Here is a 25,308-nt window from a genome sequence, read left to right as displayed (position 1 = left end):
CTTGGATTTTGTGCCCAGTTTCTGCCCGGCTATTCTGGAAACATAAAGGTCATTTGGATAGCTGGATTATGATGCCGGGGACCTTACTTTATTGAGATAATTCCCGAGATTTCTAAAATCCTATGTCATTGCTATTAAAGCTGTACAGTATTCCATTCCTGAACAGCCGTCATCTAAACAATATATGCAAAATGGTGAGGTTTCAAGATTCTGAGCAAGCATTTTCACACTTGACATTTTCAAACAATTTCCCAGTGGTATAACATCAAAGACCAGTCCACCAATTTATTTAAACTGAAACTGTAACTTAACCCTCCTGTTATGTTCCGGTCAAAACTAAACGATTTACAAGTTTCCTCTCGTGGTATTTCATCCTTCTGGCATAAGGTTTCATGACTTTGTTCACACATGGTATTAGAACAAATAGGGTAGGGTTTTAATCTGAAATATTTTTAAAAAGATTTATGAGTATTATGGAATATACACCACATATATGCACAAATGGATTTCCTGGTCAAAAATGACGAGTCATTGGAAATGAAAGGTAAGATTACAACTAGTGTATAAAACAGTTTTAGCACACATCTAGTCTCCTTCTTATCTATATCTACCACACACACATACCTTTTACCCCTTTTTTGGCTTCCATGGCAACCCCCACAAGAACCTGTTGACAATATAGATTTCATTCCATGTCAATCACATTGATGAAGAAGACCAAGCTGAAGTTGTGTTTTCCTTTTGGTCCAAAAAGTGGAACATTTTCCTGGAGGTCATCTGCACCTGAGAGAAGAGGATGGCTTCCACGTGTAGATGTTATCAGGATGACACCAGGGCCAACATGATATGCCATATCCCGAGTGGATGACATTAAGACCTGTTTATAACTTTTCCTCACACACTCCGTTGTAACCATTCTCATGAACATGACACGTCTGGAGGAGAGGAGGTTTCTGGAGATGCATACGTGGGTGTGTAGTGTTTGTGTGGTGTCTACAGCATTGCACTATTGTAATTTACTGGTATATACTCCTGCAAAAGAATGATCATGCAATTTTAAGGCCTTGCTAAGTCCCTCTTATACGGTTAACACATATATAGATATAATACATCTATCATGTGACTAATATGATTTAACATATACTAATAAAGCATAGAATAAAAGGAAGTATTGTTGATGTTTCGGCCAACAATGCCTTGAGATCAGTCAAGGCTGGGAGGGGAACAAACACTACAAGAGGAAACCTTTAAGGTTCCTTAAAGAACTTGGCAGAATCATGATGAAGTCCATCATTCAAGGGCGCCCACACCTTCCACGAACGCCATGATCTGCTACAGCCAAACAGACAAGGAGTCTAAAGAAAGAAGTGCCAACTGTGTGCACCAAGAGACATAAAACCAAACTTTGTGTGCTACAGATGCAGTGTGTATATTTTCAAAGAACAAGCAACCACCTCGGTATATTGCCCTATATACTCATGAGAGGACAAAACTGCAAATACACACACAGCAAATATAAGTTCAAAACTTGTAATGCTCACAAGAGCTGAAGTTGATCAAAATGTCCAATACAATATTAGGTGATAATATTTGCATTACTATGGATTTATAATGAAAAAAAAAGATCCAGATCAAAAGTTTGATAGCTCAACATCAGCTATCAGCACTTGAGCGTTAGTTGTACCTCGCCTAATTCAGTGGCCCTGCATTGCACAGAGAAGTAATTAGCAGTGCCCTGCTCACTGAATTCATCACAATTCATGTCCATTAAAGCAGACAGCAGGGACAGGTGCTACTGTCGTATGTCCAAACACTAATGAGGATTCCGCCAAATCCCACTACAGTATCATAGTTTTGATCCTAATTTCACCTTTAGATTCCTCCTTTATTGCACTAGACATGCTCTTCATAACCTCTGCAGAAAAATCAAAACAGTTAACTGGAGCAGAAATCAGAGTGATATAGTCTTGAAAGCAGTGTGGCAGCTGGCCTAGGGAGCCGTGGGGGGAGTGAGAAGTTTCAGTTAACGTAGCAGCAGAATTTCACACTGGAATTGCTCACTTAAACCATTTTAAGAGCAAAGTACAATTTCTACCAACACAACAAAATAAGACATGGCCAAAAAAATAGCTAACAGATAGACAGCACATCAGGAAAATGTATTAAATGTCAATAAACAAACAAAATTGGGATAACAACTTATGTGGTCAATCTACATAGAAGGCAAAAAAGTGAATTCATGTTTAGATTTCAGATTACAAACATAGTTCAATATGCTAATAGACTTTAGCTCTTAGTAAAGATGCCTAACATACTGGATTAACATACATGTATTTTCATATATATGTTCCAGAAGAAGAAAAAATAGACAGAGCGACAGAAATTAATGACATCAGACTCAGTGTTGCATTTGTTTTTGGAAATCATTGCAGGGAAAACAGACGGTATTGACAAACGCATTAAACATGGTAACTGCTTCATATTTATAATGTAACTCGCTGACATAAATTGATATTGTTCATTCACGATGTTTCATGGGGCTTAAAATAGTGAAATAAAAGGCGACGGGAGGGCTGTGATGGTGACGAGGTCGTCCTACTGAGGGAAGCTTGGTACATATTCAGGTGTCCAAGACTGGTGCCATACCACATGAATTAACACTGGCTGCCTTCTTTTTCTAAAATCCTACACAAACCAAATATCAGTGTGATCTCAATTCATTCAATTCATTCAAGGTCTAATAAGCCTGAAAAAAGCCCTTTGAAATATTTCTCTTCATTTCCAATAATTGTCCTAGTTATATTACCTAGGTCTGACTGACCATTTTAGCCATAATTTCTTCTATAACCTGCAGCTTTAAGGCTCACTCTTTGACCCCTGAGCTTCCTCGACCCTCCTCCCCCTACTTCCCTGATTGGCTCTGTCCGCCCGGCACTCAGAGGGAGGTCACGCACGCCATCTCATCAGCGAGCTCGTCCTCTTCGCAGCCCTGGATGGGCTCCTCGTCACTGTAGAGGGGTCCCGGGTCCGCATGGTTGTTGACGGCCCCTCTGGAACTGCCTCCGCTGCCCAGGCTCAGCAGGTCACTGGCTGCGCTCTCCATCTCGTCGATGGTCATGTGACACGCGTCGGCGATCTCGCGCTTTGCAAAGGCAACAAACTTGGGGTCCTTTGCATAAAGGCCAAGGCCCTCAGAGATCAGTACCTGAGGAACCAATAGAAATATGCATCTCTGTGTGAAATCTGTGTGACAACACAAAGAGAGAGCAGCCTAACCCTAAGACCTGGACTGAAACCTATCGTTATAATAATTGTAGCATTCAAGCTAATAGGGAGAAATGTCAATTTCTGCATGACCTCTTTCTGCATGAGCTATTGACATTTCTCCCTATGGTTCTTTTGGAGGGAGGAAGAGTTTCATATGTCAGAGTAGAATAATATATAGAGGCATATAATGTAACAGAGACATAACGTAACAATGATGCTATAACTGAAGTTTCCTTGTGAACTTGTGAAAATCTGTGGAATTCCCCATCACATAAAGATTATATTGTAATCTGTATAATGTTGAGGTGCATACCGCCTCCACCAGACTGTCAGCGCTGCCTCTCTTCTGGCTGAAGTGGGGGCTGAGCTGTGTGGGCACTCTCAGGGTGGCGTACGCCCTGTAGCCTCGCCCGCCAGAGTCGCCCGTATACCAGCCTTCTGTGGACACGCCGGTGTCCCCAGCCTTCTTATCCCAGCCACCCACTCCGCCAACACGCACCACCCCCTCGTCCTCCACCAGGATTAGGGGGGCGTAGAGCAAACGGCCTCGCCGGGGGCTGGGGTTTGCCCACGATGCCGTGGAGCCCAAAGACGAGGGACTGCTGCTGTGGTGGGAGTCGTAACTTCCACATGCCTGTGAAAGAGGGGAGGGAAAGGAGAACAAATGAAAGAAAGTTAAGGGAAATGGAGGGAGAATTGGAGGCAGCGTAAGACAAATCCTGTTTAGTTAGGATGGTGTAAACATAACACCTTTTCAATCTGGCTTTCACTCTCACTGTAGTACTAAAACAGCCTAGTAGTGAAACAGATCTGGTTGCCTTATTTGCTTTGCTGTCCTTGGTCTTATTAATATTTTACTCCTTTTTGATCACACCGCTGCCTTTGATAATGTCAATCTTAATATCCTCCTTTCTTATCTTGAGGCACATCTAGATGTCTGTGCCACTGCATTAGCTTTGTTCAAGTATTAGCTTACTGACAGACAGCACTTCATTTCCTTAGCCAATGATAAATCAAATGCTATTACTGCCTCTCAGGGTGTTCCACAGGGATCACTTCTGGGCCCATTACTAAGAACTATTTGCATTTGCCTTGGGACGATTATTTGTCTGCATGGTTTGTACATTCATTTGTGTGCAGATAATACACAGGTTTATTTTACCACTCAATCAATAGTGTTGTATTTTCCATTTTCTCTAATAAAATGTCTACAGGACTAAATGGTAACAAACCATTCTAGGGTACTGCAAAAAAGGCTGAACTCACGCTGAAAAGATGGAACGCAGCTCTAAGACACGCCACTCATCTTGCAGTGGTTCACACTTTCATCATCTCCTGCCTAGACTACTGAAACTCTCTTTTGGCTGCTCCTCCAGCTAAACCTCAATGAACTGCAGTACATCCAGAATTCAGCACATATTCAGGAGTCTGCACATCACGCCCGTACTTTAACAGTTACAGTACATTAGCTTGCCATATCTGCTTGCATGTAGTTTAAAATTCTTCTTATGTCTTGGCACAGGTCTATACTATAAGTGCAATATCTTTCAGTGCCATAACTCCTAAATAAATTTCCTACCTATCCTTTTGATCTGCACTGTCATTTCACCTTTGTATACATATACATACACACACAGATATGTATGTCTTTCAATGTGTACTTTTAATATTGTAAAATTCATGTGGGCAGTAAACATTTTTGTGTCTAAAATTGTAAATGTCCTTTTAAATGTTAGAATAAATATAAACAGTGTTCTCTATTATTATTGTTATTATTTATGATTAAACTCCATGAAGCACCTTGATTAGTTATATCCATCCATACAATAAAGCAGACAATATGTAAAGTATGCAAACAATAAGCCCAGTCTACATGGGTGGTACAGCACCTGCAGATGTGAGCGTGTCGGGCAGGGAGGGGCCTTCTGTTGGTAAGTGCCTGGGACTGGGAGGTTGTCACTGCTGCTCTGCCTTCTCAGACACTGGATGGTGAACGACGGCTTCCGCCCTGCGATGGCAGGATCAACTAGAGCTTTGCCCACTTAAAAAAAACACGCAACTAGCCAAATAAGTGGACCATGGGGGGAGGGGGGGGGGTTTCCATGAACTGCAGTGCGGAGAGGATGGGCGTGTGTGAAATGGCTGACATCTGGGAAGGGAGAGGGTGAGATTATTGATCGTACCGGAGGGGGTAGCGGGCAGCAGGCGTCTCCTGGCCGTCCTCCTGGCCTCCACGTTGCCGTTCCCATAATTCTTAGTGCAGGCAGGCTGTGTGGCAGGATGCCCACTATAAGCACCTTCTCTGTGGCCAGAATACACAGGGCCATCATCTGGGTAGCTATGCCTGACAAAGAAAGAAAGGTCTTGAATAAAATGGATAATGCAAAAGGACATGGTTATCCCTGTAAAATGTACAAAAATCTTTAAGTTTTTTGTTTGGCTTAGCTGAATGGAATTCATCAAAGTAAACATTTGGCTTTGTTCTTAACCACGTCTTGCATTCATTTTCCTCAGCTTATGACAAAGAAGTTGTAAGGTGTGATTTTCTGCCTCCTTTTGCATATGCAGCAATCAGACCTGTTCTCCTCAATTCCACACTGTTCAAGCAACTAAATCCATCCATCGTTATGGAACTGATGACCGAGCCTCGCTGAATCTTGGACTAAATTAGCACAAGCCTTGATTTTCACTTTCAGCTGACGCTCTTCTGCTGGTCGGCAAAGCGTTTTCACACCATGGAGGTGTCATGGTGGGTTTAACATGCATGAGGAGTGGGTGAGGCAAACGGAGGACCTGACTCCCGTCGCGACGGCCTCCTCGTCTTCCTCCGTGCCGCAGAAGCTCTGCTCCCCAGGGGAGCCCTCCTCTCTGTCCATCCTCTGGGAGAGGGGGGAGGTAAAACTGTCCCTGGCCCTTCGGTTCTTGTGACGTGACCTACAGTAGGACACAACAGAGAGACACCAGTCAGAGATCATTACAACAGAGACAGCATGGACTATGCAGTATATGCTTCAAAGCTAAGCTGTGACTCTTAAGACTTTAATCTCATAAAAATGGCCATGCGGACAACATCTCTGACCTCTTCGGGAGTTGGTAATGGATGGGGAGGTGCATGTTTTCCCCATTCCGAAAGGTCTTCCGCTCATGTACACCACTGCTGTTCACCGTTTTAGCCTGAGAACTCCCGCAGCCCAACCCTCCACTGAAAACACCCTCTCCCTGCTCAGGGACGGACACCATAGTCGACGTGGAGGCCAGGGAGGGCCGGCGGCCCCTGGTCGAGGTCCCGGTGTGGCCTATGTAGCCGTTTCCGCCCTAGAGGAGCAGGGACACGGGGCAAGATGATTTGACAGCTCCCACTGGGTGATCTCTGGATCAAAGTCCCACTTTCAAACATCCAACAAGTCCCACCCCTTCAGGTACCTTGTGGCATGTGTCATCCTCGTCTTGCTCCTCGTCCAGGCCCTCGTCTTCCTCATCGAGATCAGCATTCATGGCCAGGCGGATCTCTGGCCCCAGGTCTTGTAGGGTGCGCAGACCCGCCTGACACAGATGAACACGAGAAGAGAGAGGGTGCCCCAGTATATACACTGACCAGAGGCTCACCACAACACACGCACAGAGCCTACCTACACGTGTGTGTGTTGCACTATGGGTATTCTTGGGCTGCAAAGATTCCTTGAGAAATCCATGCACTAAAGCTTCATTTAATCCAAGTCTATCCACGAGCTTCCAATGCCCAGTTGTGCCTTGGCTGAAATATGTGCAGTACGTCATCAGCAGATACAGTTGCTGAATAATAAGTTTGCTAACAACAAAAATGTGAATGTTCGACACAGGCAGCGCTTTAGAATCATTACGAGCAGTTTGTGCGGACATGTTTCTCTTCATGCTCACAGCTAGAGCAGGCACGCTTCTGTCTTCTGCTCTGAGGGTTAGAGCAAGTATGCTCATGTTCATGGGAATGCTAACAATAAAACAAACAGTATAGTGTCACTGCATTCTTTCGCAAATCTTTGAGTGCTGCTGCTATTTTACGGACGGTTAACTGGCCTAAGAGCCCATTCACTATGTGAGATTAAATCAGTTCAGTCGTGTAGAACTGTACTGGAGCGATTTCTGTGCGTGTTTATTGGCAGAGATGTTGAATTTGACATTATTTGTTCTACGCAGAAGGCATTTTAGGAAATGGACACATGACCTCACATGACCTGTGAGGAGTTGGCACCCCATGTGACCAGAAACAGAATCATCATATTTCTACTTGTCTGTGCTGTGTTTGTGCCGTGCATTCACCCAGCCCTGCTCCCCACCAACAACCAAATCGTAGCAAAATACTCTTCTTTGTTTGTGCCGTTGAAAGAGACATTTTCAAGTTCAAGCGGAAATGCCTCGGGACATCACCAAGTCTCCAGTTAATGCTCAAATTGCACCCAAAAAGGCATAGGAGAAAGACCGTATGGTAGAAACCCTCGTGGCAATGTCTATCTGAATTATCATGAATAACTGCCACATTCTTTAAATATGGAGACTTACCCTGAAAATACCCCTCAGAGAGATGTGTGATGGAGATTTATCTAATCACATGGAGGACTAGCTTCATGCAGATCATAAAACTATGTTTTGAATGAATTAATAAATTACATGAACAAACAAATGTAGTTAGGCAATTATCGTATCTACACTAAGGAAGTAATACATTTACTGAAAAACTACTCTGAGAAATGTAGCAACTGTAGCAAATGTAGCAAAAACCGTTACTGCTTTGAAGCCCACTGAGGGCACTGTAAAGGTTAGGAAAACGCCAAATGATTTAGTTTTACCTGATTAATATTTTTCACAGGTGTAAACCATTTACCAACCAAAAAGAAGCTTGGGATGCTACCGTCAGCAAAGTTGTGCTGGCACAGACACTGTAGGTCAGCGTGAGCTGGTACGGTACCTGGCTGCTGGCATGAGGACACACACAGCAGCGAATGCATCTGTGGTCTATTCGTCTGTTGCGGATAAGTAGGTCACTTCTCACTATGAGGTCCATGTACATGTGTCCCAGAGAATGCTCATCTGTAGTGTGTGTGGTCGTGTGTGTGTGTGTGTGTGTGTGTGTGTGTTCTTGGTCCATCCTTATGTCACTACTAAGTGCAAACCTAGGTTTATACCTATACAACATGAACAACATGCTTACTGCTTGTAATGGAATATATGGGTCATAATTATTAATGTTGGTGAAATGTACTCGTGTCTATGGGAAAATGAGTGTTTCAGGGCAGAACCCTTTCAAACTGGCTTAGACATGTACCTGTAGAGCAGATGGGTTTCTGGAGTCTGGGTCTCCCAGACCCACCTTCTCTTTCCTTTTCCGGAACTTCCTGAAGTAGTCTTGGATTAAGAATGTGGCATAGAACTTACCCACAGTCACTTCCTCCTCTGAGTAAAAGAGTGAGAGAGTGAGACAGAAATAGAGAGAGAGATAGAATAACATTAGTGATAAAGGACTAGAATCAGGAGCACAAAAGAACTTGAGACCACCACTGTGCCTTCAAGATAAACAGCACAGAGTTAGTGTCAGTCCACACAGACAGAACATCTGAGGCACTTTACAAATATAAAAGTTAAAATAAACTACAACATAACATAGCAAAAGAATTCAAGCATGTCACAATATCAGGAAAAATATCACCAACATCTATATAACAACGTTTATATGTAAAAAGTTTAATAAAAGGTAAACAAAGGCAAGCGTATAACTTTACAGCACCATTGTGCAAGTGTGAACATCTAAGCTTCTTTTTGGCTTAAGCGCAGAGGGCCTTCTCACCTGTAGGGGGCGGTATAACCTCATCCAGGATTCTGGGCTTCATGCGCTTCCAGATCTTCTTGATGATGATCCTCAGCTCCTCATTCTCCTGCTCAGCGTGGCCTAGGAACAAAGGCACACACAGCAGCACGATTATGCGTGCTGATCTTCTGAAACCACGCCCTGGAATAGCTCTGTCCCAAGTGTGGCCCCCTGATCAAATGCGGCACGCAGACACATTTTAATTGGCCTGTGGCTTCTGTCTTACAGCGTATTAGAAGAGGTTCTCAATTTTTCCTTTCACCTGATGGTGGCAGCAGTACCATAAACTTACAGTTTTTTGCACCTTGTTGTGTTAATGAAATCAGCTAAAATGTACGAGCCTTTTAATACCCTGCAAATTAATTCACTGAATGAAATTTAGCCATGGCTGCAGCCAGAAAGTGCAGAGTTGACAGTGAGATGGAAGTCGGAATACTTTTTCATCTAGAGCCACAGCAATTGCATATGCTTCATATTTCAAGAGACTGTTAAGGTAATTAATGGATTTAATGTCAAGAGACATAACAAAACAAAGCGTGAGCATTACCAATAACTGTTCAGGACACCAGGTCACACAAAAGGACATATGGAAGCTTCCCTGGTCTAGCTGGTCTATACACTTGGTTTTCATATTTTGACTACTTTGTAGTTTAAATAATCTATGAATAATAATTTTGGCAAAAAGTGGCAGGACCACATGTCTATCTGGCCTCCTTTGAGAAAGCACTGGGCACTCTCGGACACTGTTAGTGAACTAACAAAGCACTGGGCACTCTCGGACACTGTTAGCAAACTAACAAAGCACTGGGCACTCTCGGACACTGTTAGCAAACTAACAAAGCACTGGGCACTCTCGGACACTGTTAGCGAACTAACAAAGCACTGGGCACTCTCGGACACTGTTAGCGAACTAACAAAGCACTGGGCACTCTCGGACACTATTAGCGAACTAACAAAGCACTGGGCACTCTCGGACACTGTTAGCGAACTAACAAAGCACTGGGCACTCTCGGACACTGTTAGCGAACTAACAAAGCACTGGGCACTCTCGGACACTGTTAGCGAACTAACAAAGCACTGGGCACTCTCGGACACTGTTAGCGAACTAACAAGACTTGGTTTCCTATTCCTACGTGATGAGGATAGATTTTGTTTAGGACGACCAAATCGGGCCCATGGCCTTGAACAGCATGGATGTGACCTTGTGCTCGTCCACAGCTTCTGCCAGACAGATCCAGATGCTTGTTAAACCAGCTGTTTCTGCTCGATTCGACCATGCGGTCACAAGAAGGACACAAAATGGGACAGGCAGCTCCTTCTGTGCAAAGCACAATGGTGCGACTCATCGCTGGCTGAATGGTGTGACTCATGGATGGTGTAAGATAGTAGATGTTGTGTGGGAGTGAGCAGGGGAACTTTGTTTGCGTGCTTGTGTGCTAACCCTCAGTTTTGATCTTCAGGGCAGTCCTAACGAGAGCGAAGAGAGTTGCGTTGAAGGTCACCGTGCCATCTAAGTTCAGAGGCATGTTCATAGCAACCAGCCTCTGTCAGAGGGAATGAGGGAGAGATCAATTAAGAGTGTAAAAAACATTTTAATAAAGCACTATGGGCAATTCATCTGTGCCTTATATGTGAGATGCTCATGTATATTTTGAAAAATATTCCATTGAAAAATGGAAAAAAAGTAAATGCCCATAATCTAAAATTGTGGGCATTGTGTGTAAATGCAGTGTGTGTAAATGTGTGTTTGTGTCTATGATTGTTTCCAAGCAGATTTACAGTATATGCAGGTTCATCTGTGTTTGTGTGTGTGTGTGTGTGTGTGTGTGTGTGTGTGTGTGTGTGTGTGTGTGTGTGTGTGTGTGTGTGTGTGTGTGTGTGTGTGCATGTCTGCGCGTTCAGACTACATGCGTGTGTGTAGTACCTTGCAGGCCACACGGTGGGGACAGAGCTTCCCAAACCCCAGAGGAGGCTGGATCCTCCTAAGCAGGGCCACCACGTCCAAGTGCTTTATACGCCCCCTGTACCACAAAGGCAGGAGTAAGGAAGAGGAAGCAGCGGAGAGAGATAGCAAAGAGGGTCATGGAGGTCATGGAGGTCATGGGGTCATGAAGGTGCGCCTTACTTGGCTTCAGGATCATACTCCGACCAGATCCTTTTGAACTCGTCCAGGTGATGTGGTCCCAGAATTGACCAATCACGTGTCAAGTAGTCAAAGTTATCCATGATGACAGCAACAAAGAGATTGATAATCTGGGAAAGGGGTTAAACGGACACAGCAAATGAAGGTGAATGACTTGAGAAGTACCTCATTGACCAGCTGACCCCTTCATTTCCTCAGACACTCAGAGTGACACTGTCTACGTCTGAGCAAAACTCACACGGCAGTAATGGAGTAAGCGCCTTACCAGGAACGCACAGAGCATGAAGAAGCTGATGAAGTAGAAGATGGCAAAGCTGCTGCCGCAGGTGAACTCCTCGCCGGGCTCGAAGTCCGACTCCGGATCACAGCGCTTCCCAGGCAAACTGGCCAACATGATCTCCTGCCAAGCCTCGCCTGTAGCACACCTATGCACACACACACACACACACACACACACACACACACACACACACCCAGGAGAGAATGAGACTCATCTCCAACCTGAGCGCAGTTCTGTCTGCACTGAACCCCCCGTTGCGTTGCCTGCTGGCTCCTCTCTGCCTCTCACCTAAAGAGCAGCAGGACGGCCTGGGGAAACGTCTGGAAGTTGTTGTTGCGGTTGATTGGTGTGTGGTCATGCATGGCGATCTTCCCGAACGTCTGCTGGAGAAAAGGACAGTCAGGCCAGGACTACGTCCCTGAAGCGCCCGCTGAGCCGTGGGGGTGACGTTCGGCGCTGGATCGGTGGTACACGTACTGGTTCATTCACACAAACCCCGCCCCCACCCACCTGCATGCCAATCACAGCATAGATGAAAAAGATCATGGCAATAAGCAGCGCTACGTACGGGAGGGCCTGTGGGACAAAAAGAGGACAAAAACCCAATTTGAATTCTCGATTCTTGTGTGTTAAGGATTCCTTAGCAGCCACTTTAGGCATGTTAAGTCTTTACGCCACTTTAGGTATGTGTTAAGGTGTATGTAGATATATGTTAAGGTATTCTTTAGTTAACTGTGTTTTTTTCAGTGCCCACTGACCTGAAGAGATTTCACAAAGGTCCAGAGGAGTGTGCGAATACCCTCCCCCTTGCTGAGCAGCTTAACCAATCTCATCACACGAAACAGACGGAAGAAAGTGATTGACACTCGAGAGCTATCTTCAGAGCTCTGTAGAAAATCCTCAGAAGTGCAGAGGCCAGATTGAGATTATCCGTGAGTAAGATTATATGACTACATTGCCTAATATCACTTATATTTCCAAGTTTATATGTTTTTCTACCACATTGCAAAATATATCTTCCTCAGAATTCTTACAATATAATATGTTATTATGTTACTGTGTTGCATTACGTGTATGTTATAACAGTGGGTATGCCACAACCTTGGTTTCCCCACTCTAACATCATGGCTCCCATGGTCCTAGTGCCATGTGGGTTTATGTCCCCCACCCCCCCAAAACCCTGTGTTTGAGTTGTTCCCTAATTATCATGTTTTGCTGTGAAACATGACTTCAAATTATGCTTACAGGTTGTGTGTCTCTGTCTCAATACTACAGATTTTCTATATTTCTGTATTGATAATGAAAACACCTTTGACACTCACACTGAACTCTGTAACCACAATGTCCACCACACTCCCCACCACAATGAGAGCATCAAAGGAATTCCAGGCATCCATGAAATAATGCTGGAGACAAGACCAATGGCCAGAGAGCTAGCTTCAGTTATAACATGACATACCAAGACAAATAAATAAGAATTAGCATATCTTAAAAGCAGCCATGTGTAAATGTATATAAGAATAGGTGAGGAAAACCCTGAGTCTAAGGGCTAGCAGTTTGATGATCATCTCCACAGTGAAGAGACCAGTGAAAACCATGTTGAGAACGTCCATTACAGAGCTGAAGAGTTTGGACTGCTCGTAGTGCTGAGGAGACAGGAACATGCACAGCGTCCATTACAGCACTGACACCTACACCGAAAACTCAATCATTCTGCCTTCAAGATGGTGAAGAATCACTTCAATTTGTCTGTCTCAAAAAAAATCTTACATTCTACATGTAGAATAAAACTGCCTGAATGAATGTGTGTATGACATAGGCATGGTTTTTATAAGCATGTAAAGTTGTATTACTACCATAGATAATAGTTTTTTTTCCCAATGCCCAGATTTGCAAATGAGCTCAAGCTAGTAGTGGTACTAAATCCCAGATTGATATTGAATCTAAACTGATTCAACGTCCTACTGTGTATTTACCTGAACAGCCAAAGTAACTGTGTTGAGAAGAATCAGCATGAACATGATGTACTCAAAGCATGTGGAGTTGATCATGGACCAGAACTTATACTGCAGTGGGTTCTTGGGGATGTATAGTTTCAATGGCTGGGCTTTCAGAGCATATTCCACACACTGTCTCTGTGGAGAAGAAATGACAGGGATCACATGTGAAGAAAGTGAAGGAGCCCTAAGGCATGATGGGAACTCACACATTCCTCCTCCCACCTGGTTCTTGTCAAGCTCGCAGTTCTTGAACTCCGCCTCTCCCTGTTCGCGGAAGGTGATGATGACGAAGCCCACGAAGATGTTCATCATGAAGAAGGCGATGATGATGATGTACACGATGAAGAAGATGGAGGTCTCCACGCGGTAGTTGTAGACGGGGCCGTGGTTCTCGCCGCTGGCATCGATGGCCTTGTACAGGAGCCTGACGGAGGTCATGGATCAAAAGACAACATCTGTAACCCAAGGGGGGAGGGGCTGAGTGCAGAGTTGACCTTTGACCCGGGACGCATCAGTGTGGGGAGGTGACGTACGCGGGCCAGCCCTCGAAGGTGGACACAGTAAAGAGCGCCATCATGCCCATCAGGACGTTGTCGAAGTTAAAATCACTGTTGTGCCAGATGCGCTGTCGCACCATTGGGTGAGTCACGTCGCCGTCTTTATACACTACAAATGTGCCTCTATATCACACACACACACACACACACACACACACACACACACACACACACACACACACACACACACACACACACATTATGACACCAACACTGAATAAATGCATCATTACCATTTAAAAGACATGAACACAGACAGGTTCCCGCTGTAGTGCTTACTTGCACTGTTCCGGCGTGTGTTTTGCCTCATCTGTGCAGCGATAAAATTTACCCTGCAGTACAAAACATAACGTTTCATTCTGGCCAGCACGTGCCTCAACAGCGCGGCACGTCGTGATGCGCGTTGCCGGTGTGGTTATAGAGTAGTGGGGGTGCGGGGAGGGGGCCGCGTGCGTGGGGAGCAGACGGCACCTTAAAGAGCTGAACGCCAATGCAGGCGAACATGAACTGAAGCAGCGCGGTGACGATCATGATGTTCCCGATGGTCCTGATAGCCACGAACACACACTGCACCACGTGCTGGGCAGACAGGCAGAGAAGCGGTTATAAGGGAGGGAGGCAGGGGGAGCGGCGTGGGGCATGCATGCACTGTACGCAGGATAGTACAGTGGGGAAAATAAGTATTTAGTCAGTCACCAATTGTGCAAGTTCTCCCACTTAAAAAGATGAGAGAGGCCTGTAATTGACATCATAGGTAGACCTCAACTATGAGAGACAAAATGTGAAAAAAAATTGAGAAAATCATTTTGACTGACTTTTAAAGAATTTATTTGCAAATAATGGTGGAAAATAAGTATTTGGTCACCTACAAACAAGCAAGATTTCTGGCTGTCACAGACCTGTAACTTCTTTTTAAAGAGGGTCCTCTTCCCCCCACTCATTACCTGTATTAATGGCACCTATTTGAAGTCGATTTAACCTATTTAACAGTATAAAAGACACCTGCCCACAACCTCAAACAGTCACACTCCAAACTCCACTATGGTGAAGACGAAAGAGCTGTCGGAGGACACCAGAAACCGAATTGTAGGCTGGGAAGACTGAATCTGCAATAGGCAAGCAGCTTGGTGTGAAGAAATCTACTGTGGGAGCAATAATCAGAAAATGGAAGACCTACAAGACCACTACTAATCTCCCTCGATCTGGGGCTCCACGCAAAATCTCAGCCCGTGGGGTCAAAATGATCACAAGAACGGTGAGGAAAAATCCCAGAACCACAAGGGGGGATCTAGTGAATGACCTGCAGAAAGCTGGGACCAACGTTACAAAGGCTACCATCAGCAACACACTACGACACCAGGGACTCAGATCTTGCAGTGCCAGACGTGTCCCCCTGCTTCAGCCAGGCACGTCTGAAGTTTGCTAGAGAGCATTTGGATGTTCCAGAAGAGTATTGGGAGAATGTCATATGGTCAGATGAAACCAAAGTAGAACTATTTGGTAAAAACACCACTCGTCGTGTTTGGAGGACAGTGAATGCTGAGTTGCATCCAGGGCCAGAGTGGGACACTTTTTCAGCCCGGGAGTTTCATGCCCAAATCCGGCCCAAAATTATTTTTCCCTCCCAATCGGCCCAAACTAGAGATTGACATGAGCCAGCCCATCGGGAATCCTCCCGAATCTCCCGATTAGCCACTCCGGCTCTGGTTGCATCCAAAGAACACCATACCAACTGTCAAGCATGGGGGTGGCAACATCATGCTTTGGGGCTGTTTCTCTGCAAAGGGACCAGGACGACTGGTCCGTGTACATGAAAGAATGAATGGGGCCATGTATTGTGAGATTTTGGGGGCAAACCTCCTTCCATCAGCAAGGGCAATGAAGATGAAACGTGAGGAGATCTGCATTGAGGAATGGGCCAACATACCAGCAACAGTGTGTGCCAACCTTGTGAAGACTTACAGAAAACGTTTGACCTCTGTCATTGCCAACAGAGGATATACAACAAAGTATTGAGATGAACTTTTGTTATTGACCAAATACTTATTTTCCACCATTATTTGCAAATAAATTCTTTAAAAGTCAGACAAAATTATTTTCTCAATTTTTTTTTCACATTTTGTCTCTCATAGTTGAGGTCTACCTATGATGTCAATTACCGGCCTCTCTCATCTTTTTAAGTGGGAGAACTTGCACAATTGGTGACTGACTAAATACTTATTTTCCCCACTGTATGTGTGGCAGTACACTTGGGTGGGGGGGGGGGGGGGGGGGGGGTGCGGGGTGGTACGTGGGGGCGGTATGGGGACCGTACATGGGGGAGGTATGGGCGGTGGTCGGGGGGGGGGGGGGGGGTGGGGGGTGTTACGTGGGGGCAGTATGAGAGGTGGTACGGGGGAGGTACGCAGGATGGTACCTTGAGTCCCTTCGCTCTGTTGATGGCTCGGAGGGGCCTGAGCACCCGCAACACTCTCAGGATCTTGACCACAGAGATGGCGCTGGAACTGGAAGGGAGAGAGGGAGGGAGGAAGGGAGGGGGAGAGAGAGAGAGAGAGAGAGAGAGACAAAGAGACAGTGAGGGATGAGTGCGTGAGTCTGTGCATATGAATGATGAAAACAACAGTACCAGTGCAACAGAAGCTCCTTTAATTCAAGTCAAACTTACAAAGCTACAACTCATCAGTTTCTCAATTTAGCATGTCAAGATCTTTACACATTTCACTGAAATCACTGCATTATAAATCATGTTTGCACTAAACAGCTACGTTAGGTATATGTTAAGTCTTTAGGCTACTTTAGGTATGTGTTAGGTACTTTTAAGGGTACTTTATTGGCCACTAACTGCAAAGTTTTCATTTAATTAATGTTCTTAAACAATATGAGGCAGTGCTCCTTATGGCAGATTTGAGCTTAAATGGCATGGATAAATCACAAAGGAAAAGCTTAAAGAACATTGCCAAGAGATTCCAGCTGACTCATACAGTAAATGGTCCAACAAAATGAACAAATCTTTTTGGACTTAATCTTTACAAATACAGTTTTTCCCAGTCGGTTTGGTTCATTTCTCACATCATGCTTTACATTGGCATCACAACTAGTGCATTTCTCAAAACAGTTAGTGCAAACAGCAAAACTCAATGAAATACCTGCAAATGCAGATACTTCACTCAAAATTCTTTGTTTTTGCCCCAAAATCAAATATTTAGCTCAGTCAATTTGTCAGTGCCATCAGAATATCTAGTCTGTGTGCCATTGCCTATGAACAAGGCAGTCAAAATACTAAGTCATGTTGTCAGTGCAACTATAAGTCACAGTCATTGTAGACTGTATATTCTGATGGAAACTAGCTAAGCTTTTGATTTCAAGAACGCTGCACATTCTGTGGTATATCAAATACATGGTACACACATACACACTTAGACCGAACACAGTTACACATGACTGTATGAGGGAGACTGTTAGCAAGAAATTGGACTGGAATCAAATTTGTACAGCAATATTGTTTGACGGTATTGTTCGCACTGCAATTTGTTGACAAAAACACTGACTGAAATTCAGAAAAGACAGACAACTGACAGGAAAAACTGCAAAATTAGAAACTTATTCTACACATTCAAAACAACCTAAGCACATACAGCCTCCTCTTGCTGTGTGAAAATGGAACCTCTGCTACCACTATGAGCTAGTCTTGATATCCTATATGGTATAAGAATGCAAAAAAAAAAAAAAAATGTTTGAACGATTGAAGACACAGTTGATCTTCCAATAATCGGCTGCACCCAGCAACCAGCTTCAGCCATTGTGAGACCATTACTTACATATAAAACATGGTCCACAGTTGTTGCCCTTACTGTATTTCACTGTTTTGTCCCCTCAGCCTTACACCACACAGTCTTACCCATCTACTCCTTGTAGTCTTACCCCTCTACACCACAGTCTTACTTCTCCTATTGACTGTTCACCTTATACATGGCCTTGTCTTTCCATCATGAGACTTTGTGATACTACCGTGTTTAGCATCTATAAATGTTTGCCAATTACAGTAAAGGTTCATGAGACGCACCTCTGACCTGTGGTTGAGACCATTGGTTGATCTAAGCCTTCACCAATTCCCTTTCTTACTGTAACTGAATGTTCACTTAAACAATTTAATCAAATTAGGATAAATTACCAAAATGTAACAAAAAAATTAACTAAATAAATGTAAAATGATGCCTTGAAGATTATGACATGTTCAGCACTTTTGAATATAATGACCTAGGCCAGGGATGTCAAAGTCAAATACATCGAGGGCCAAAAAAACAAATTTGCTACAAGCCGAGGGCCGGACTGGTTCAATGTTTATTAAAACATATTTAAATGATTGCACATAGCCTATTGAACCAAGACCTAACACAGTGTATATTATTTAATGCTTAAATGAATAAAGCAATATTTTCTTATTTTCAAGTGAAAATATTTTTCAACAAGCAAACATGAATAAAGTAAAGGTTTGAAAAGTGCTGGAATTTAAGCTAAAGTACTTGAAAATGCTTGAAATTGTAACTACTTCGTTTCACAACAAATAACTATCTGACTGAACAGTTCTCCTGTATCTTGTAATTACAGGACGAAACATGAGAGAACGTGAAGACGTTAATATTGGGCGTTTTGAAAATAAACAACCATTAAATAATGTGAATAAAAAGCGAATTATTTCGAATCATTTCGAATATATGTATAAATATTTAACTTAATTAAGTTTAACGTGCTGGGAAATATTGAAATGAACCTTGAAAGTGACGTACAAGTGCTTTAATTCCACCTTATAAAGATGTATGAACCCTGCAAACATGACTGTTCATTGCGCTGAGGCGCGGCGCGCGCAAAGTACAAAATTCGGGAGATGCACGACCTCGCGAATCGACAGCGCGCGAGACGCTCGCGCACGAGCTGAGCCACTGCGATTACGTTATTTTCGCCGCGCTGACCGCTTGTGCGCGCTGCAGTGACTTCGCGGGCTACCGTTGCATTGTGGGGAATGTAGTGTTTGTGCGTGCAAAACACCAGCGGGTGGCTGTGGCCTGCGGGCCGGTTCTAATAGTAATTAAATATCATCCAGGGGGCCATAGATAATCAATTCGCGGGCCGGATCTGGCCCGCGGGCCTTGACTTTGACATATGTGACCTAGGCGATGACCTAAAGACTAAATGTTTGGGAGGGTAAGACAATTCAACAGCCAATCCATACAACACATTTTGATAAACATGACATAAGCAACACATAATGTAAAAAACAACAGACAACTGCCCATGTCCATTTGCATTATGTACAAAAGCATTTGGAAAATGGTAAACACAAGGAGAAATTCAATTATGATGTGCACAAGTGACAAGGAGATGTGGAGACTGAATGAACTGTTTTGAGAATTTCAATTCTGATCTGAAAAATGAACCGAATCGACTGAAAAAAACTGTAACATGTCAGAAAGTATGTCAATGTGCAGCATTACAGCAGAGAGCACATTTCTGAATTACATACATGTTTTCATTATGAAATGTTTGAACGATTGAAGACACAGTTGATCTTCCAATATTCGGCTGCAACCAGCTTCAGCCATTGTGAGACCATTACTTACATGTAAAACATGGTCCACAATTGTTGCCCTTACTGTATTTCACTGTTTTGTCCCCTCAGCCTTACACCACACAGTCTTACCCATCTACACCATATAGTCTTACCCCTCTACACCACAGTCTTACTTCTCCTATTGACTGTTCACCCTATACATGGTCTTGTCTTTCCATTATGAGACTTTGTGATACTGCCGTGTTTAGCGTCTATAAATGTTTGCCAATTACAGTAAAGGTTCATGAGACGCACCTCTGACCTATGGTTGAGACCATTGGTTGATCTAAGCCTTCACCAATTCCCTCTCTTACTGTAACTGAATGTTCACTTGCAAACAATTTAATCAAATTAGGATAAATTACCAAAATGTAACAAAAAAATTAACTAAATAAATGTAAAATGATGCCTTAGAGATTATGACAACATGTTCAGCACTTTTGCATATAATGACCTAGGCGATGACCTAAAGACTAAATGTTTGGGAGGGTAAGACAATTCAACAGCCAATCCATACAACACATTTTGATAAACATGATATAAGCAACACATAATGTAAAAAACAACAGACAACTGCCCATGTCCATTTGCAATATGTACAAAAGCATTTGGAAAATGTTAAACACAAGGAGAAATTCAATTATGATGTGCACAAGTGACAAGGAGATGTGGAGACTGAATGAACTGTTTTGAGAATTTCAATTCTGATCTGACAAATGAACCGAATCGACTGGGAAAAACTGTAAACATATAATTCATGTGTATGTCAGAGAATGATCTCATTATTAGCTAAATTGAAGAAAAGATGGTACAGAAGTAAAGACTGGAAAGTACAAACTTTGCACTATATATCCAAAAACTGACTTAGGTCATTTAAAAATGAAACAAGACAAACTAAACGGTGTAATATGATCACCAGGAAAATAGCGAACAGGCCTGTGCGGATTGTAAAAGCAATGCTTAAATAAATGAGATTTAAATTTATAAAAACAAAAGCTTGCAATGCAAGCATAATGTAAAACAGAGTTTATCTTGGTTCAGTGAATCATTGAAATTTAATGAAGAAAACAGGTGTGGCTTTAAAACATTCCTTAATGACATTCCTTTATTGACTCTGTTACAATGAAGTCTTATCAGAGGGATTTCTCAATGATATAACTGCACTGCACTGAAACTTGTCATTGCCATCAAAGTCAAATGGCATCGTTGGAACACCCTCAACCTTGCTGCTACTGGAACTTTAAGACCCCATGGAACGATGATTTAAACATCTATACTTTCATATATATACTGGTTCCTCATCCTATTAAACCAGAAGCACTTTGCGTGCACAGCTAATGAAGGACCTCTGTCCGAAACAGCTTTGGAAACATATTCCTGTTTATCTGGTTGTCCTCAATGTGTGTGTACATTCATTCTGCTTTTCTTATGAAAATAATTAACAACTCGTGCTGTTGGAATTCCCCAGGGTTCTATATTAGGTCCTCTGTCATACATTAATGATCTATTGTTAGTATTTGGGGGTGGCTATATGTTTAATTCATATTTTAGGGTTTATTCTATTTTGCTTTTGTAATTTCTGTATTGATTTTATTGTGTTTTTAGTAGGTAATTTGATACTCTTATCGGGCGATATAAAAATTATCGCCGTTAATCTATTCTTAAAGTTGGGTTGGGAACTGGGTCAAAATGGGTAAGCAAACTATGATGACTTTCAACTTGATAGTTTAGCTCGGCTGTATTCCTAACCAAATTGCATAGTAGGGGCGAGAACGAGTTTTCAAACTTGTGAATTACAAATCGTTCGTGTGTTTACATGGATGCGGCCACGAAGTCGCCAGGTTCATTTCTAGGAACGTAAAGTGTTACCGGAGCGGAGCTCGGAGCGGTCTTTTTCTGCATGGTCCTAGCGCTAGATTCGTCGCTATTTAAATATTTATTTTTAACCGTTATAACTGCAGGACCAAACCCGGCTTTTGAAAAAGTCCCCCCCAAATTACGTCCGTGAGGTTAAATGTACTAAATGTTGGCTTACATTTCAAATATCATGTTTAGCTGAATAAACATGTTATCAACCCCTTTTAATGTACAGTATGTAGGCTTACAAATTCATGTTTAACTGAATAAACCGTTGAACATGAGTAGCCTACATTTTATTGAGCATGTTTTTTTTCTTCAAGTATCAAAGTAGAACAGCTTCCTCAAGCAGTCATTGATGCATTTTGGAAACAGGAGATGAGCCCCTGGTCTAATGCACCCTCTGTATTAAGAAACCCTATCTCAAAAACTGACTTTTAGTCATTACTTGGGTAGCACGCATATGAGCCATTTTAATATAGATTAATCTAGATCTAGATAATCTAGATTAATCTAGATTCATTTCAAGATTTCAGTGAGATTAATCTAGATTAAAAAAATTAATCTATGCCCACCCCTAGTTTTTAGCATAGGTCATATATTTACCCACCCAGATGGAAATTAGATTATTAGATTGTGTGAAGTACATTAATATGTTTTTGCATAGTCCCAGACATAATAAATCCTAAAAAGTATATAGCCCATTTACTGCAATGCACAGTTTGGTTTAGCAATCCTCTAGATGAAGATAGTTGTCTTCAACAGCCAGTTTCTGAACACTGTACTATTGTTGCTTGGAAATTTTGTGTGGCAGACCACAACCCAACAGTGACACTGATATGATTATAAACGTGTACTAGCTCAACACCCTCAGCCTTGCTGCTACCATGCCAGTATTACCACTGTGTTGAAATCCAGCTGCCAGCCAAATAATATCCATCAGTAGTGCTGTGGCTAGACTGGTTCATCAAAATATAGACTACATCATCTTTTTGCCTCTTTGTCCACCAGAGGGCGCCCCATCACCCCATCTCTCCACTAGAATTTACTTGGCAAGAACAAGAAAAATAGATGTTAATACATCTGAAATTAGAAAGTTTAGAATGTGGTACTTATGATAAACTCACTGTAGGAAAAATGAAACCAGAGATACACTGACAACCAGCAGATCCAAGAGGTTAAACCAGTTCCTACAGAAAGATCCCTTATGCAGGAATGCCCCATGGACAGTCATCTGAGACAGAAACAGAGAGAGACAGAGACATTTACGAAAGTCTGTCATAAATGTGCATTAGTACTGTGGATTTGTGTCATTACATTTCAGGATGGCATCCTTCATGTTTACTCAGATCTATATTCACTAACTTGAACAAGTTTCCAAGAAATGCATGACGTGTCTGATCCAAAGGAGGCCCGCCTACCTTAAGCAAGATTTCCACCGTGAATATGCTGGTGAAGGCATAATCGGCGTAGCCGAGGATCTGGGGGGGGCAACAGATACAGATGGAAAGAGGACGAAGGAGAACGCAGGAACGGGCAAAACAGAGACAGATGCAGACGTGAGGTGTCGGTAAATAAGGCCCGACATGGCCCTCCATCTGGTGGAAACACACGTGGCTGATTGTGTGGTGCGGGATGGCACTTCCTCACATGGCAGAAGGGCCGCATCAAACATGCCCATCAGGACAGCTGCAGAGTGTGTGTGTGTGTGTGTGTGTGTGTGTGTGTGTGTGTGTGTGTGTGTGTGTGTGTGTGTGTGTATGTGTGTGTGTGTGTGTGTGTGTGTGGGAGGGTGGGTGGGGGGATGCTCTGGAGGAGTGCTGGTTTGTGTGTGTGTGTGTGTGTGTGTGTGGGAGGGTGGGTGGAGGGGATGCTCTGGAGGAGTGCTTGTTTGTGTGTGTGTGTGTGTGGGTGGGGGTCTGGAGGAGTGTTGGTTTGTGTGTGTGTGTGTGTGTGTGTGTGTGTGTGTGTGTGTGTGTGTGTGTGTGGTGGGAGGGATTTAGGGCCTTGTCTCTTTCAGGGTTAAGTGTATATGCAGTCAGAGAAAACATCACAGCTAAGCACCACTGCCTGTAGCTTAAAACAGTGAAATACTGGGAAGAACAGCAATATTGTTCTTGAATGAGGCAGGGACTAACTGAAAACACAAAGCCGCCATGTTTGTTATTGTTTTGTTTGTTTGTTTGTTTGTTATTTTGTGGTATATATGCTAAGAGGTATATTTTGTTACACTGAACTTTCATGTGGATACTGAAGGTCTGAATATTTCTTTTATAAAGATGTTGTATTAAATATTTTTGCTTTTATGCTTTTTAACTTTTTTGATTTAACCTCCATTTCATTCCCATTTCCTGTGAGGTTTTTAGCTAAAACCAGGTGCAGAGAGGCTGTGTGAGGCAGCTGTGTGCACCTGCTCACAGGACATAAACCCTTACGGCCATTCACTACGCTGGACTTCACTAACTGCTCTCCAACACAGGGAACAAGAAGACAGCCATGGTGTCATTAAGAGCCGGTCTGAAGGGAATGCTTTGGGTTCAGACTTCTACAACACTGGGTTGTTTTCCCAGCACAGCACAAGACCCATTATGATCTGTTAATGGTGATCATCAATTAACCTTTTTATAAAATTCTGAGTGTTATTTCTGTCTGGGAAAGATGGTTCAGACATAACTTCTATATTGTGTGTGTGTGTGTGTGTGTGTGTGTGTATGTGTGTGTGTGTGTGTGTGTGTGTGTGTGTGTGTGTGTGTGTGTGTGTGGCTGACTCACATTGTTCCTGGCAGAGTGTGCTCTGATTGGGTCCTCAGCTGCGAGGGATATACTACTGAGGATGATGAAGAGCAGGATGAGGTTGGTGAAGATGTGATGATGGATCACCACGTGACAGCCTACTCTTATCCTGTGTAGAGAGATACAAAGTCAGGGCAGGAAGGGGAGATAGATAGAGAGAGAGAGAGAGAGAGGTGAAGGATTAAACATTGTGACTAAACTGTGCTGTGTACTCATATTGCATGTGTATGAGTGTGTGTTTTGTGTGGGAGTATCTGTCATGCTTACGGGTTGGTCTTGCTGAGGCAGAAGAATGCACTGCCTTCTGGAATAGGCAGAACCTTTTCCTTAGGTGGAGTGAAATCGGCCACATTCAGCTGGGTCCCTCCTGTCGGATCGCAGAAAAGGTAGAAAAGGAAGGAGAGCTAAGAATCCCAGACATGATTTGGTTAAGCAGCGGTGGACAACCATTTACCTTCCTCATCTCCTTCATCGGCCTCCTCCTCCTCCTCCTCCTCCTCGTCCACGTCCACCTGCCCGAGCAGAGTAAAGGCAGAACCTCAGTGTGGACGCCCTCAGTGTGGACGCCCTCGGTGTGGACGCCCTCAGTGTGGACGCCCTCAGTGTGGACGCCCTCGGGGGTCCTCGCTCAACCAGTACAAGAGTCCAGTTCTTACCTTTGCTTCCACATCCTCTCCTTCAACTGGACATTCCTCCCTTTCTTTCTTTCTTCTGTAAAGCATGAGAAAGGTACAGAGGTGAGAGATGTATGATAAATATAACTGAAATTCACAGGTTCACTTTTCTAATAGAAAAGGAAATATTTTACTTTCCTAAATACTAACCCTAGTTATTTTGATGTATAGTATGTGTATGCTTTCCACATGGCCAGTTTTAAAGTTTGTAAAGTGTCAAGCTGACGAGAATAATTTTTTAGAGCTTTACTAGCTAGCTAAATTTGTTTTGTTTTAAAAAGTATGTTTTG

General features: G+C 43.2%; 1 protein-coding gene and 1 long non-coding RNA gene across 7 annotated transcripts in view; one reads left to right on the top strand and one right to left on the bottom strand.

Moving 5' to 3' along the window:
* The window catches only part of LOC143512883 (uncharacterized), a 25,530-nt gene extending 222 nt beyond the window's left edge, over positions 1-25,308 (top strand). The window contains exons 2-6 of one of the 3 annotated variants that reach the window (XR_013130536.1): positions 11,009-11,220; positions 11,448-12,461; positions 13,514-14,169; positions 23,918-24,153; positions 24,338-25,308. This is a non-coding gene — a long non-coding RNA (uncharacterized LOC143512883). Of the gene's footprint in view, positions 1-11,008; positions 12,462-13,513; positions 14,170-23,917; positions 24,154-24,337 lie in introns of all 3 variants that reach the window. The other 2 variants (XR_013130535.1, XR_013130534.1) reach the window with 2 other exon arrangements.
* The window catches only part of cacna1fb (calcium channel, voltage-dependent, L type, alpha 1F subunit), a 45,620-nt gene continuing 20,377 nt past the window's right edge, over positions 66-25,308 (bottom strand). Inside the window, exons 20-49 of one of the 4 annotated variants that reach the window (XM_077003650.1) lie at positions 25,001-25,055; positions 24,799-24,856; positions 24,612-24,711; positions 24,324-24,453; positions 22,973-23,032; positions 22,679-22,785; positions 16,503-16,590; positions 14,558-14,665; positions 14,366-14,418; positions 14,063-14,209; positions 13,752-13,953; positions 13,506-13,664; positions 13,065-13,175; positions 12,852-12,935; positions 12,288-12,416; positions 12,040-12,105; positions 11,818-11,909; positions 11,515-11,674; positions 11,232-11,359; positions 11,031-11,127; positions 10,548-10,650; positions 9,086-9,187; positions 8,567-8,694; positions 6,691-6,819; positions 6,347-6,582; positions 6,061-6,201; positions 5,451-5,611; positions 5,157-5,308; positions 3,581-3,901; positions 66-3,205 (exon numbers count right to left, since the gene is read on the bottom strand). In XM_077003650.1, the coding sequence (XP_076859765.1) occupies positions 2,936-3,205; positions 3,581-3,901; positions 5,157-5,308; positions 5,451-5,611; positions 6,061-6,201; positions 6,347-6,582; positions 6,691-6,819; positions 8,567-8,694; positions 9,086-9,187; positions 10,548-10,650; positions 11,031-11,127; positions 11,232-11,359; positions 11,515-11,674; positions 11,818-11,909; positions 12,040-12,105; positions 12,288-12,416; positions 12,852-12,935; positions 13,065-13,175; positions 13,506-13,664; positions 13,752-13,953; positions 14,063-14,209; positions 14,366-14,418; positions 14,558-14,665; positions 16,503-16,590; positions 22,679-22,785; positions 22,973-23,032; positions 24,324-24,453; positions 24,612-24,711; positions 24,799-24,856; positions 25,001-25,055 (3,877 nt within the window). In that variant the 3' untranslated portion in view covers positions 66-2,935. The remainder of the gene's footprint in view (positions 3,206-3,580; positions 3,902-5,156; positions 5,309-5,450; positions 5,612-6,060; positions 6,202-6,346; positions 6,583-6,690; positions 6,820-8,566; positions 8,695-9,085; positions 9,188-10,547; positions 10,651-11,030; positions 11,128-11,231; positions 11,360-11,514; positions 11,675-11,817; positions 11,910-12,039; positions 12,106-12,287; positions 12,417-12,851; positions 12,936-13,064; positions 13,176-13,505; positions 13,665-13,751; positions 13,954-14,062; positions 14,210-14,365; positions 14,419-14,557; positions 14,666-16,502; positions 16,591-22,678; positions 22,786-22,972; positions 23,033-24,323; positions 24,454-24,611; positions 24,712-24,798; positions 24,857-25,000; positions 25,056-25,308) is intronic. The other 3 variants (XM_077003651.1, XM_077003652.1, XM_077003653.1) reach the window with 3 other exon arrangements.

Source organism: Brachyhypopomus gauderio, chromosome 4 (genome assembly GCF_052324685.1).
Source record: "Brachyhypopomus gauderio isolate BG-103 chromosome 4, BGAUD_0.2, whole genome shotgun sequence".
Taxonomy (NCBI): Eukaryota; Metazoa; Chordata; class Actinopteri; order Gymnotiformes; family Hypopomidae; genus Brachyhypopomus; species Brachyhypopomus gauderio.
This window is presented reverse-complemented; position numbering and strand designations above follow the sequence as displayed.